The sequence below is a fragment of the Heliangelus exortis genome, chromosome 2, assembly GCF_036169615.1.
Source record: "Heliangelus exortis chromosome 2, bHelExo1.hap1, whole genome shotgun sequence".
Lineage (NCBI taxonomy): Eukaryota > Metazoa > Chordata > Aves > Apodiformes > Trochilidae > Heliangelus > Heliangelus exortis.
In genome coordinates, this window is record NC_092423.1 from 61,377,781 (window position 1) to 61,392,886 (window position 15,106).

The window sequence follows — 15,106 nt, forward strand, 5'->3', positions numbered from 1 at the left end:
CACTTGGTCTATTGGGCAATTGTCACAGTAATAGAAATCTAATGCATATGTCCTAACCACATCCTATTCCTCATTTGTGTTACTTCTGATGACTTTCAGTTTCTTCTATTAAATATGCTCCACGGAAGCTGTGTGGCTAGGTCCAGACTGGATTCAGAGAAGCTACAGATTTGTAAGAAAGCTTGAGTTCAAGTCATTTGCATTCTGAGAACACAAAAGAACACAAGAGGATAATTTCCACTGCATTCCTTATTAAACCAAGCAAGTGTCTATAGATATAAAATTGTATGCCAATTACTTCTCTCTACTTTTTCACCCAATATTATTTGTCCACTTTTTTAAAAAATACGGACATGCAGAGGAAAACTATGCTATTAAAGTAGCTTGCACAGATAGAAAATGGAGAAAATAGCTTTGGGATGTATAAGTTCTTCAGGTCTTCAAAATTTTTCTAAAAATTCACTGGATGATGCAAAATGGAAGGATGAGAAGCACTGGCTTTACCACTTGCTCAAAGATTAGTAAGCAAACCTACAGTGCAAAATGAAGTCTTTTGACTTAGAGAAGAAGCTTGCTATTTATTTCTAGTAAAGCAACGGGGGTGCTGAAGCAAAGAGCCCATATGTGAACAGAACATAGCCAAGAGAAAAAGGGTCTGAATATATGAAGCTGAAGGGTTTGAATAAAAGACTTTGTTGATCAGAGAACAAGCCATGAAAGGCACTTTATTAAGAATAAGAATTTGGACTATTACATTTGCAACCATGGAAAAGAACATGGTACAACAGTGTCTGGAAAACCTACTGCTTTCTATTTATTCCCCTTACCATGCTGACTCCTTCTCCCCAGCAACAAACCCCAGCAAACCCAAGTTAGCTCTTCCCCATGACCTGGTCTCAACAAAATACCTGAAAACTCTAAGGGAGGCTCAAAATATTTCACATATAAAGGTTTCCTTCACTTTTACATGAAAACTGAAAAGCTGGTAAGAGCCATGCAACCCTATTTCAGTTCTTCAAAATGTTCTCTGTCATTAAGCAAAGCAAAGGAATTTGTGGCCCTCAGAAGGGGTAACACTTGGCAGGTGTTACCAGGCTAGGGTCAGGTCTGAGAACAGAGCTGCAGCTAATAAGCCAGGTCCAGCTGATGAGGTCCAAAAAGGTCAGTACTTGAGGCAGTTCTAAAATGGGGATAGGCAAAAGCTGTTGGCAGGGACTGGGATTAGTGCTGGTGAGACAGGAGGAAGCGTTGTTGCCAGGCATCAGAAAATTGGATTTATCTCTGGGACCAATTGCTGGCAAGACAAAAAGGCTAGGATATAAGCCTGCCACTTGGATGCCAGTTTTCTTCATCATAAAGGATAAATGATAGATCTTAGAAACGTGAAGAGAGGTAGTGGAGGTGGAGGATTTGTCAGACCTAGGCAAAAGAAAAAAAGAAAAGAAAAGGGAAGGAGGATTTAAAAAAAATAGAGAAGCTTCAGTCTTCTGTGTGGGAGGCAGTAAAATAGAGAAAAACCAAATGAAACCAAAACAAAAAACCTGCATCAGGGATTTGGACAAAAGATCATGAGTTCATCTTTGGCTAGCTACAGAGGAGAAGATACCAGAAAATCGTTAATTTCACAGTCTTCACTTAAAAAAAGTTTTACATAAAACATATTACTGCATTGCAATAATGTCTCTCTTAGCCGTTTAAAATGGTGCTTTAACAAATTTTGATTTCCACTGTGTAGGGCTGTAGACAAACCACTGCTTGGCTTATGAACTGGAGGGACTTCCTAAGGAATTAAGGGTAAATGAGAAGCCAAAATAGGAAGAGAAATAAATGAAATCAGGGTTTGGCATTTTTTTCTTTTTTTTGGCCTGAGTGCTAGCAAATCATAGTTACAATATGCATCTGCCCATGAACTCGGGCATACCTGGGTAAACTGATTTTGCAGTTTTTGTACTTTGTGGTCATTCACTGTGACTCATGCCAGATGAGATTCTGTAAAAACCCATATATTCTTCTATCTGGCCATCTTTTCAAGTGCATTACTGTGCCTAACTTCTATGAAGCTCTGCATTTGAACTATCAGATAAGGATGGAGAGCAGCACAACCCCCTCCATAATCCAGGAGGGAGCAGTCAACAACCTGCTACAGCACCTGGACACTCACAAGTCTGTAGGGCCAAATGAGATCCACCCAAAAGTATTGAGGAACCTGGCAGAGGAGCTCACCAAGCCTTTCCCAATCATTTACCAACAGCCTTGGTTAACAGGGGAAGTCCCAGATGACTGGAGGCTTGCCAGTGAGATGCCCATCCACAAGAAGGGCTGAAAGGAGGATCCAGAAACTATTGGCCTGTCAACCTGATCTCATTGCCTGGGAAAATTACGGAGAGGTTCATACTGAGTGCAACCACCATCCCTGGAAGTATTTAAAAACCATGTAGATGTGGCATTTCAGGACTTGCTGTAGTGGGCATGGTGATACAAATATTGATAAATACATATAAATAAATTTTGTTTGTTTGTTTTACTGGGGGGATGTTGACAGTTCGACACAAGTGATCTTAAGAGGTCTTTTCTGACCATGACAATTCTGTGATTTTGGAATTTCCATACATATTCCCAATCCACCACCTAATTATGCATGTAAAGCAAGAACACAAAGACTGACTTTCAAGGACAACACACAGTCAGGGCAGATCAGTCCCAGATACGCCTCCCTGCAAGCTATCATGGAGTGAGTTCTTTGAAAAACACTGCAACTTCCAGATGAGACTTTCAGGTTGGTGCCAGACTTTAAAGCCAGAGTGAGACCTCAATTTTCTGACTGGTTTCTTCTTCAGCCTTGGCAAGGAACCATCCCCTGAAGCAGAAGGATGGCCTCTGGCATAGGAAAGCTTGGCCCCGATAAGACCTTCAGTTCCAAAATTCTTTACTAGTAGACCTTACTCAGCAATGAGAGGCTGAATAATTCCTCAAAAAAAAAAAATTAAATATACTAGATAAACACACATGAGGCTTCTGAATGAGAAAAGCTCTCTTGCAGGGTTGTTTGCAACAGTCCCCATGAGACTGCACGGTCTGTCTCCCCCAGAAGTTTTGAAGATCCCTATGGATATATGAAAGGACTATGTGCACCTTATCCCAGCCTCTAGCACCTTGTCTACGGTACAGCCACCACCTCAAGGACCCAGAATAAGCAAGGGAAGGGCAAAGGAGCCTCAGGCACACAATCTGAGCATGTTGCCCACAAGCTTGAGTAACTGTATGGTATTTCAGTAAGATGCTACTTTGTTCATTCTGTTGTATTGAAATAATTTCAAATTTATCTGTGGACCACAAACAGACCTAGTGATTGCTCTTAAACTGTTTCAAAACTAAGACAACTTCTTCTCTCTTCCTCAACTCATCCAGCAGCCTCTGCCTTTGCAGTATGTAACACCGCTGCTTCCACTCACACTTAAAAAATGAAGGTAATAGAAAAGGTTCCCACCTCGTTCAAACTTCAGCCTCTTGTATAACTGAAACTGATCAACAGACACCAAACAGGCAATCTGAAATGAGAAACAAACACATAGGAAAAGCATTAGGAACACAGAGACTTGAAAAAAATTAATAAACAACTTGTTCTCCATGCTTGCTCTCTTGAGCTGCTCTCAAATCCACCTCTTTTTTCCTGCTTAACAGATTTCCTCGCTATCTTGACTTCTTTCTCCAAAATGTAAAGTAATTCTTGATTTCTCCTATTTCAGCCACACAGCCCAATAATTCAGCTCACATCTTTCTTACAACACACAGGAAAGCCTTCTTTCTGGATACTGTGTTGACTTCAGCCTTCTCAGTTTTATTTTGTATTGTTTTAATGTAACAAAGGGTGACAGCTTGCCAGCCTTAGAGACTGCAGCCTGTTGTTCAGGCACAAGAACACAGCCCAGATGAACAGCTCCTCATTCACATCTCCCAGTCTTCATGGCAGGGGTCAGCTAGGTCTCAGGAATTTAAAGCTAATCTTATTTCCATTTTTTATTCATTTCATGGGGTTTTGGTTAAGACAGGTAATGCCACTGCCGTTGGAATTTGTCTTAAGACTTGTACCAGCCCACTGGGAACAGGACTGAATTTAATAAATTTCATTGGCATAGACAAACTTTACATATTACCATAATTAACCTCACAGCCTACAAGGCTAAATGCTTTAATCTCCAATTACCAGGCTACCTAAGGAAAACCAAGTATTCTATTTAAAACTAACAAGCAAATCTGCACATGGTAAAAAGGTGTTTAAAAGAAACTTCCTGGACACTACAGGAGCCACATGTTTGTTGGATTCAAAATGTGAGGTCATTATCTTTACGTGATGCCTTTGTAATACTGTACCAGCACTGAAAATGTTTCTTCTCCTTTACTGAAAATAAACCTATCCTAATACTAACACTAACACAAGACCTGATAATTTGAAGCACTGTGGAACAGTACAGAATGGAGAGTTTGAAACTGCAAGTCTCTCAATGCTCAAATTCAGTATCCCATCAGAATCCTCCAGATAACTGTAAAAGGCAAAAATTTGCTCTCAGTGAAGTGGATGATGGCCCTTACTATCCTTCTGGGTTGTGTGACATGGCATTCAACTGAGAAGAAATACAGAGACAAAAAAAAAAAAAAAAAAAAAAAATCAGTATTTGATCAAGATCATGCTGTGAATACATTTATTTTCATAGATGGGAAAAAAAGAAAATAATACATCCATTTTTATATGCTTTAAGTTCTCAAATATATTGGACTTAAAACTGCATTTTTAAACAGGTGTTTGGGACTTTCACTTGACCCAAACCAATGTCATACAAAAAATAATCAAACCAATGTCCAGATTTAAATGTTCAAAGATGCTTAAAAGACTTCTGGCTGAAGAAATCAAAGGATTTAATATAAAAATGGGGAACACAAAAAAATCTTTACAAAACATATCCTTAGTTTAGTAAGCCAGTCCTGTGGTCAAAGTCCTCATTCAGTTTCTGAATTCTGGGTGTAACTACTTTTAATATGGAAGTACTGAAAGTATGAAGCTAAACAATATTATGTTAAAATGTCTGCAAGACAGAAAGCTTCCTGGGAAACTCTTCACCTATTCATCAGAACTCAGCTGGAATGCTCTTGAAAAATAAATACTAACTTAATCAAACATGGAGACAAAGAATGAAGTTCAGCACCTTCAGCAAAGAATGAAGCCAACCAACAAAGTTATGTAAAACCCACAAGATACATTTCAATATTTCCCAGTCCTCCCCAGGGCTGCTTCAAATCTAAACAGAGTTTGAAAAACAGTCATCTGCCTTTCTCTAGCTGGGTGAAAATTGGCAACTACTTTAAATTTTTCTTCATTCCAACTAAATTAAAACAGTGAGTCTCAATGGCTGTAAGAGCCACTTGAGTGAACTTGTCCATGGTCTTTCCATACCTGCTCTTGCTTTCCACCAACAGTTTTTCAAGAGCAGTTCTATTGAGCCCAGAAGTTCCCATACATTAAAACTTGACCCTTTTTTAGGAGTTTTATTGCGGATTTCAACAGGAAGCAGAGTCAGTGCTGGAAGCTTCCCTTTCTCCTACTGCAAGTTTGATCTTACCATGCCACTGGTGTCACCCAGCCCCACTCCTCCTCCCACAGCCTCTTCACAGCTCAGATTCCACCTCCCTGCATGCAGCTCTGGCACTGACACTTGCATCCCATCACCTCTGCCAATGACTCCCCCAGGCTCTGAAAAAACAGCTCCTGCTTGCACTCGCATGGAGGTCAACCTGAGAAGTGCTGAGCTGAAGCCCCTCACAGATTTGGTATCTTTAGGCACCAGGAAAGGAATGCACAACCTGCTGCCACCTGAATGCAGTGACACAACGCCACATGTACAAACCCAATCGAAAAATATGAACTGCGAGTCCCCCTGAAAAAACAGCAAATCCTTTCCTCATCAAACTTTTTATCTCATTTATGCTTAATTGAGGAGGGCAGCTATAAGCAAAGGGGATTAGATGTTTTCTCTCTTCCCACTTGGCATCATCTCCATATAAATTCTCCAGCCCCACCTGGGAGTCCATCTCAAACACCTCCTGTCCTGCACAACCACAGAGGCCCTGGGCTGGGTAGAGGATGGAGATCTGGGCAGGAAGCAAACCAGCAAGACAGCTGATGGCAGAAGGCCAAAAGAGAAAGACCATGAGATGAGCACATCAGAAAGCAGATGTTTCTTATTCTATTAAATTATTCTATCACAGCAAGAAATGCTACAGGACATGTTTTGGGGTGGTTTTTTTGTTGTTGTCCTTGGTGGTGGTTTTTTTGTTGTTGGGTTAACATTACAAGAAAAACCTACAAAGAAAATGAGAGGCAAGACCTCTTCTATCCTAAATGAAAAGATGTTGATTTGGGACATGTCAGACTGTTGGGAGTTGAAATAAGTTTTCTGGTTTTCTCCAGTCTGCAAGCAACATCTGCAGTTAAAGTACGCTTGTCATAGAGCAAAAGAACACTTAAGAGCTCTCACTAAGAACAGCTTTCACCTGAAGTAAAAATATCCGTGGAAAAAAAGCAAAGTTTTGAAGGCTTACCACCACAAAAAGCTCCAGCTGGACCTCTTCCAAGAGACCAAAAAGATTGCCCAACATGGTACAATAACCAGGGGTGCTATTACTAGGTGAGATAAAAGAGCAAAGGAAGGAAAAGAAAAGGGTATAAAATCACTGGGTTCAGTTTACACAGGAGCAGACTTCCTTGTAACCTGGGCAGTGCAGTAACCAGGAGCCAAGAAAGCTCAACCAGCCTGCTTTCAAACACTGGCTGCCACGGTGGAAAGTGAAAATCACTGCTCCACCTACTCTCAGGCTTTCAAGGGAGATGCAAGAAGGCAACCAAGAAAACCTAATAGAGCTGATTTCCTTTCCCACCCATATGAATCAAACCTCGACAACACTGGGGGAGGAAAGTTCACCAGGACAAGTGCTTCTCCCTCTCTTGCTTGAGCAGGTAGACAGCAAGGGCACATCCTGAATTGGCAGAAGCAAGGACAGCTTGCAGAGGATTGTATTGCCCACCTCTGCCTAAGTCACATTCACTCTCTAGTTTTACAAGGACTCCAAAATAGTATTAACTTGGGCTGTGGTTTGTTGTTGAAAGGATATGGGAGTTTGATCTCTGTACTGTTAGAAAGTACACCCACTCATTTCTTCATCAGGTACCACGCTCACTAGTGTCATCATGGAGCATTAAATTAATAATTTTCTCCATTAAGGAGCTCTTATTTAGTGAAAAACAAAACCAAAATGAATAGTCTCTCATTTGCTCCCCTTAGTAAGTAAGAATAAAAACTTTAATCTTGACCCTGAAAAACAAAGATAGGTCAGCCTGCAGCATGTTTCTCACCTTCATCCTCACTTTACCATTTCAATCACCCCTAGCAAAATGTACACCAATTTTCAAACTAAAAATAAAACTGGTATTTTAAATGATTCCCAATAGGATTTTTGTTTCAGCTATGTATGGAATATAGCACAACTAAGGATTCTAAGATTTGGGTCACTGTCCCATTTCATAATCGTTTTTTCAAAGCACTGACAACCCTCTGTCAGGTTAGCAGTGGCATCTATCATGGATTTACACAGAGAAACAATTTGCAGAACCTGCACTGCGTGTGAAGGGGCAATTCTCCTTGTTGAACTTTGGGCAAAAGGGGAACTCAAATCTGTATCTCCTTTACTGCCTGCTGCACAGTTTTTTAATCTAAATCAGATGATGGATAAATATATCATTGTCATCAACTTTACAGGCTTCAAAAGAACACAAGAATCAGAAAGAACAAGGCAAAATGCCCTAGACATTATCCAAACAAGTAGTGCATTAGAAATCCCTGTATGCAGTTACTCTGATTCAGTTTACACTGGAGACTGAATTTGCAACAAGTAAAAGCATTTCAAACCATGATAAATTACCCCTTATTTAGATTAGAGGTATTAACTGGTACAATTAAATCAATGAAGCAAATTCCCAAGAGAGACAGGAATATTCAAGACAGAAGAAGTCTGCATGGTTAAAGAGAACTGCATTAATGTAAGATGTTCCTTCTACCTTTTGCTTCCAGGAAGGAATCCAAATCATCTTTGTTTATTGTACTATTAGAGCCTGAAAGGACAAACATCTTGCTTAGAGACTGCTTTTAAACTTTCCTTTTCTGTATGCAACCAGCTATTCGAAACAGAGTCTGTAGCCAAAACCATCACCTTTGCACCACAAACACACATCTATTTCTACCTTAAACCAGCTACAAGCAGCTGCTATCTTGATGTAACACGTCAAGGTACTACCTAGGACTGCACTTGATTTCAAGCACTCCAAGGGAACAGCTCCTTCTGTTTGAATACACTATTTGCTAAACAAAAAGACTGCTGGGAAACACACCAGTTTCAACTGGATTTTGTTGAAGTAAAAATAAAACCCATGCAAACAGAGGGGTTTCAGAAAGCATATTTTTAAAGTACTGAACAGCACAATTTTCCAAGTTCAAATGACTTGCCATATTAAGTTTTTAGGAAAAAAAAAACCTGGAACATTTTCTTCTGTGATTGAGTGAGACACAGTGTTCTAGCTCACCAAAAGGAAAGCCTTAACTCCCACATTCTTCTATATGCTATGAAGAAGCAGTTTACTCCCCAGATCCTGAGGAAAGATTCCACTGTTTTAGACAGCTTAATGTTTAAAATGTTCACCCCCTGCCACCCCCCCCAAAAGCAACACAAGAAGCACATGTCTTGGAATAAAGTCAAGAGCTGTGAAAAGGCTCTCATAATTTAGTAGCAAACAAGACAAACTGAAGAATTTTATCAAGAAGATAAACCAGACTTAACTCACAGTGAAGACAAAAAGGTCGTTGGAAAGCACTGAAGAAATGTTACACACCTCGATAAGGACCCTGAGAGAGGATAGCAGAGAAACTTTCATCGCTATCACGTGTTATAAATTGCTTATAAGCATTGTTATTAATCATTCAGTTTCCTTACTGAATGCAATAAGGAATTGAATTCAACACAAAATGCTCTGAAGTCCATGGAAAGACTTGCCTTCAAATTATGCCAAAGTTCACCTTGCCTCTCTTGCACAGGCTAGGGCAAAAAGCATTCAAAAAGCAAACCAAAACCCCCATGTTAGCTAACAGAGTTAGACACGTTTTAGCCCTAATTAACACCTTGTCCATGACTAAGACAGTTTGAATAGCTGTTATTTTTCCAAACTGCAATGGTACCTGGTAAATGTTAGTCACAGCAGTCTGAAATGGACACGACATGATAAATACATTTTTTTAAAAATCCTGATGCTAACACAGGGGAGAAAACAACCAAATCTTTTTTCTCTCCCGTGTACAGGCAACATGTCATTTCTCGTGGCATTGTACTGGTGAGGAAACTTTTCCTGCCAGAAACCAGAAACCAGACCCAGACCCTCCAGAGGTGTGTGAGCTCATCCTTTTACACCTGCAGTTTCCAAGTGTGTAAGGAATAAACTATAATTCTAAATAGTACTTCCATATCAAACAATAGGCATATTTAAACACATTCTCTACCATATCAATAAGGTTCTAGTTTTTAAATAGTAGTTTTTAAAGGCCACATTTTCACATGTAACAGCTTTTAGAGAAGAAAAAAAAAATACAATGTACTCATACATAACCTCTACCTTGCATACTAATCTTTCAGATTATTCATGGATACTATTCCTTCTATTGTTTCTGGGGTCTGGGGGATGGTTTTTCCTTAAATAAACAGGTATTGGGTATAATACACAAGCAGTTAATTTTAACCAAGTTGGGGGCCCATTTGCTTTTTAAGCTGAAGGTCTGTGTTTCAAGCACATTGCCAAAAGGGAGTGTCAGAATGTTCATTCATCCACAGGACACTAATGCACATTTGGGCTGTTCAGTCATTCTGCCTTCAGCCCAAAAAGCACCCAAGGATTAAGCTAATGGTCCATTAATACATGCCCTGGAGCATCCTCCTGCTTTACTAAGGGGAAATATATCTCTATAATTCCTACAGAATCATAACCCTAGCTTAGGAGAGCAGAATTCTTCAAACCATTTGTTAATTTTCTTAAAAAAACACATTTTCAATAGAGCCTAATTGCCTTCAGTCCACTGCAATGGGTGGGAGGGACACTGCTACGCCTCCTCTGCATGTATGCAGAAGACTGAAGGAAGAGGAACAGCTGCCTGCTTTTCACAGTAGCTGGATTTGGCCAAAGAAAAGCTCCATCACATGCCTGCCTGCCTTAATGAACATAGCTGTGAGACCCAGCCCCTGAGCACAGCATTTCAAATGCATGCTGTAGAAGACCTGCTGAATTTTTCTGGAGAAAATGGCATTTTTGATATTGGGAAGTGCATTGCCACTGATGGCACTTGAATACAACTGCATACTTGTACCACACCTATCTCATCTTCATATATAGGGTATAATAGAACCCAGAAGCTAAATTTCTGGGGGTGAAGATCTGATTCTCCTTACTTCTGTCCCTGCAAACAAATGCAGAGAGAATGCACAGAACCAGCCAAAATCCTTTACCCACCTTTCTTTCCTGGGTTGTTTGTTTTGTTGTTTGGGTTTTTGGGTTTTTTTTCCTGCTTGTCTTCCCAGGCCCAGCAAGGCCCTTCCTGGCTTACAAGCAAGAATAGCTTCAGGGCAACATCAGATTTGCCTGCAGTTTTCCATGGCAAACTTCTAGAGGCACAGAACAGCTGGCACATCTGAAGTTTCCAGCCATGCTGTCAACAGCTTCTCCCAATGTCATAGCTTTGGCACTAAGCCCAATTCAGAAACTTTACAGCAGCCCTAAGTCAGGCAGGAGGCTGCTTCAGCATTGCTGGGAGACCACCAGGCAGTCTGGAAGGGGATATTTATAGCCCCTTTGAGCTTCATTGTCCCAAGCAGTGCAAGAACATCTGAGGAGCACATTTTTCCTCCAGTTCCTCCACCTCCAACTTTCAAACTGAACCTTCCAGTTACTCTGGGAGATTGTGTGCATGCAAGACGTGCAATCAGCTCTGCCCAAATCTCATTTAGCTTCTGAGCTCTCAAACCTCTCCTGTCTCTGCTTTGGAAAAGAAGGCACTCCTCGAAGCTCTTTAAGACCTAATTCCACCGGTGCTGTGCAGATACCTCCCTGTCCATGTAACATACAGTGTCTTGTATGTTTATATTGGGCTGCAAATTGGCTGTTGCAGCCCAATATAAACATGCACGAAGAAATTCAGGGCTTGCATACCATAAGCTGGAGTTCTTTTTCTTGAGTTTCAGAGAGGCACAGGAATTTCAGTGTTTGCAGTCAAATCAAATCTTATTTAACTGGCAACTATAATGAAGGCTCAGAAATTCTGGTATACAGGGTATGCTGGTTAAGTCACCTGCTTAGGTAATTCTAAGGTTGTCTGGCTGCAAAGTAACCCTTTCCTCAAGGCACAGAGGGAGGGGAGAAGGAACAAAACCCTTGAAAAACGTCTGTTTCTAGTTCCTCTTGCCAGTCAGGCTTCTTGCCAAAAACTCATTAAAGGTAATCAGAGAAATGAAAAAGTGTATGAACGTACTTATTATGTAGATAAAGACGTTTGGGTGGGGGTTATGTTTAAAAAAAAAAAAAAAATAAAAGGCTTCTTGATACCTCTGCTTCTTGTAGGGTCCCATGGTTCAAGCATACCATGTCTGGGCAAGTGATAGGAGAACCACAACCTTCTTGGATTGCCAGCTGCATGTACTGTTTCAGGCACTAGAAACAAGGAAAGAAAACAGAAAAAAAAAGTTATAGACCACAGGTTGGTAGCAAATTAATGCTAGACATGCTGCACTGTTACCACCTTCACTGCCTTAATTGGCTATCCTAAAGCTCCTGCACAGAGAAAACATCAATTACTGTAAGTGTAAATGCTACAGGTCATTACATTGGAAAGAATGTAACAAGGAACAATTAATGACACATTACTTCATCTGCTGAGCATTGCATTTACCCAAGTCAGCAAGTCAGACCTTTCAGTGCGAACAACCCCAGTGCTCTACAAAACTGGGACTGAAGGATTTAGGGAGGGGTGTATCTTCCATCCCTATTAAACAGGCTTCACTCTTTTGTCTTCCCTCCTGTGCTCTTACTTCAGACATTCAGCCAGCAGTTTCCATTGTAGGAAACCTCATTTACAAGAAAGAAACTACTGTTGTCAGCTGCATGAAAAGGGAAGGGGGGGGCATAAACCTGGTCAGGAGTTTATAATCTACTCTAGAAGATGTGCAGCTATCGGTTCTTTCCCTCCTCCCTCAACTTCCCCACAGAGATCAGGTAATTTCCATGGCTTACCATGATTTATCATCAGCCTCTAGTCTACTGAGCAGGAATTCAAAGTCTGTTTCCACTATGGAGGCCTTCTTATGAACATTTCCTAATTGTTTCATCACACAAAAAATGGCAGTCCTCCCCTCTCCAAGAACAAAAAGCCCTCTGTTCTCCCCACATTTTACTTGGCAGGCCAGTTTCAAATATACTGAACTTGTCTTTTTAACACTCATTATAATAATAGAGTCTTTAATAAAATCGTGGCATAAAACTGGTGCAGTGCATCAAAGAACAGTGCTTGAATTGTATTTCCAAACAGCACATGTAAGTAAGTCAGCTCACTCCTAAATCACAGCGTCTCCTCAAAATAGTGACAAAATATACAGTAAATTGCAATTCAATGTTAAAAAAATGACAAAACGTGGTTTGGTATTGGCTTGCATAGTTAATTGTATATGACAACGCAGGTATTTTACAGTCAGCAAGACAGATGCAGCTTTGTTCCCTATAGATTTGTATTTTATGCCTAGATGATAAACTCCTCCTCTGTCTCAGTACTCCTGGCTTCTTGTCTTAATGCCAGTTTTCAAGATATATGGCAGAGTGCAAGGTCTTTGAGTCCTCTGCCTCAGAACACGCACCAAGTTCAAAAGCTACCAGGTGGGTTGTGAGGAAATCACAGCCTTTTAGAGCCTGAGCTCTGGTAAAGCCCTGAGACTCTTCACAATCTGTTTTTCCAGTATTTTTAGGCATTTAACATTCAAGTTTGCATTAGCCTCGACTGTTCTGAGAAGGCCTTGCATATCGTGCTTTGTATAAAGAAATTTCCTCATTTGTGCTTTTACTGGAAAGCTGGTACCTCCTAAATGTCAGGATAATTAGGACTTGTACAAATGGAAATGAGGTTTCTTTATTATTCTGTCTGTATCTCTACTGAAATATCCACATCCACATGTTTTGGTTAATTCTGATGAACTACACAGAGCAAGTTAAAGCAAGCAGAATCTGCTTAACTTAACTGAGATTACGTTTAATTTGTAAATATTTGAAGTGTATTCATTTAGAGGAATGTAGGGGGTATAACCTGAATGGTAAGCTTTAAATAACTAGCTCATTAAGCATAACGGACTTTTATCCAGCATGTACCCCTATAAGAAAGCAGCAGAATGGATGCAAAGAATTGATAGTGCAAGTAGTACATATGAAGTGAGGGAGATACTGTGAGGTAAAGAGCAAAAAGGAAATCATGTCAGTAACTGAAGGCAAAAATAGATCCCTAGAGATTACCAACCCAGATTTAACCCAGAGCTATTATTTTATTATTCAAGCAGTCTCAGTGTCACGTCCCATTCCTCACCCACCTCTCTCAAAGGCATCAAGGCACAGTTTAACCACTGGATAAAAAGTCAGCATCACAGGCATCAGTGCCCACTGTCTGGGCATTGGCAGCAGGTGGCAGAGGGAATGATGCCAAAAACATGACCCCAGAGCCCAGGTGCCAGTGCCATTACTGATGTGGATGGAGACTCTGGATGACCTGCTCCTGCAGCCCCACATTCATTAAGCCCCTGGTGTTGCCCACATGGTTCAGGAGGTATCCTAGAAGAAACGGGGTATCAAGTCCTCACCCCCTGCACAAATCCAACTCCCTGGTTTGTGCCCGTACCCAGCCTCAACCACGAATGATGCAAACAGAAAAATCTGCCCACTGAGACCCAAAGCCTGCACACACTGCAGGGTGTTCAGTGCACTTCTTAGGTACATTGGTGATGCTCCAGGAGAGCCTCCTTACATCTCACTTCCTCTCCTCACGGGAGACCTGATTACTTTCTGGATCAAGTCTCAGGGCATCATTTGAAGGAGGAGTGTTTCTCTCCAGCCAAAGCATTTAGGTTACCTTAATTCCTCAGAAAGCATGGGAGAGCAACCATTTACTTTTGCTAAGGTCCTGGCTCCTGTATACTCTCTGGTGCTGCCTGATACTTAGTAATTTGTTTTGACAGCATGCTACAGTGGATTTGTAGTCTGGGGGCAGCTCGGGTCAGGTACAGAGGGAGGACGAAGCCTGAGAAGTTACTGCAGGCCTAGCAGCAGCCCAGAGGCTTGTTCTTAATTTAGACTTCCAGGACAGAAGCTCAGAGCACTGACAATTACCCTTCCATGCAAGGATGGGCATGAGGCTCTTAAGGAGCTTCGATCCACAGTATAGATTCTGCAATCAGTTTCAATATGCAGCATCTAAATCATTAGGGGTACCAAGCCAGGAGAAGAGAGATTTCTGAGGACTGCTAATGCATCTGGATTCTATTAAAATAGGCCTATGCAGTGCCACGGAGCTTCAAATGTGTGACAGAAAATCTTCTTGTTAAATAGTTTTTAAAGGTATTAAATCTTTAGCCTTTAGCCTCTGTGCTTGGAGAAAGTAAATCAAGAACTTGATGGAAGGACTTAAAAGTGCTGGGAAACTCAAAGAAAACATTTGCTGCTGAAGGATTAAGTTTTTTACCTAAGTCTGTACACAAATGAAGGTATGAACTACTTCCTTCCTCTTCCACAAGCTAGCAGCAAAGAAGAGGTCACAGCAGCAAAGTGGAAAATCACTAACAAAATATGCCTTCACTTTAACATTAGAGGAGTTAAATGTTTAGAGGAGTTTTACTATCATTTACAGCTCAGCTACTAATTTAGCTGGTTACTTGAAAAGTGGCAAATAAAAGTATCTGAAAAGATGTCAAAGCTGCAAATGTGATAGGATTCAAA

At 40.8% G+C, this 15,106-nt stretch overlaps 1 protein-coding gene across 11 annotated transcripts in view; it reads right to left on the minus strand.

Annotated features, from left to right (window-relative positions):
* RNF144B (ring finger protein 144B) overlaps positions 1 to 15,106 on the minus strand; it is a 57,482-nt gene that overhangs the window by 13,654 nt on the left and 28,722 nt on the right. For 10 of the 11 annotated variants that reach the window (XM_071736339.1, XM_071736336.1, XM_071736334.1 and 7 more), the window contains 2 exons: positions 11,687 to 11,791; positions 3,488 to 3,548 (listed from right to left, as the gene is read on the minus strand). In XM_071736339.1, the coding sequence (XP_071592440.1) occupies positions 3,488 to 3,548; positions 11,687 to 11,791 (166 nt within the window). Of the gene's footprint in view, positions 1 to 3,487; positions 3,549 to 11,686; positions 11,792 to 13,707; positions 13,738 to 15,106 lie in introns of those variants that run through there. The other variant, XM_071736341.1, reaches the window with a different exon arrangement.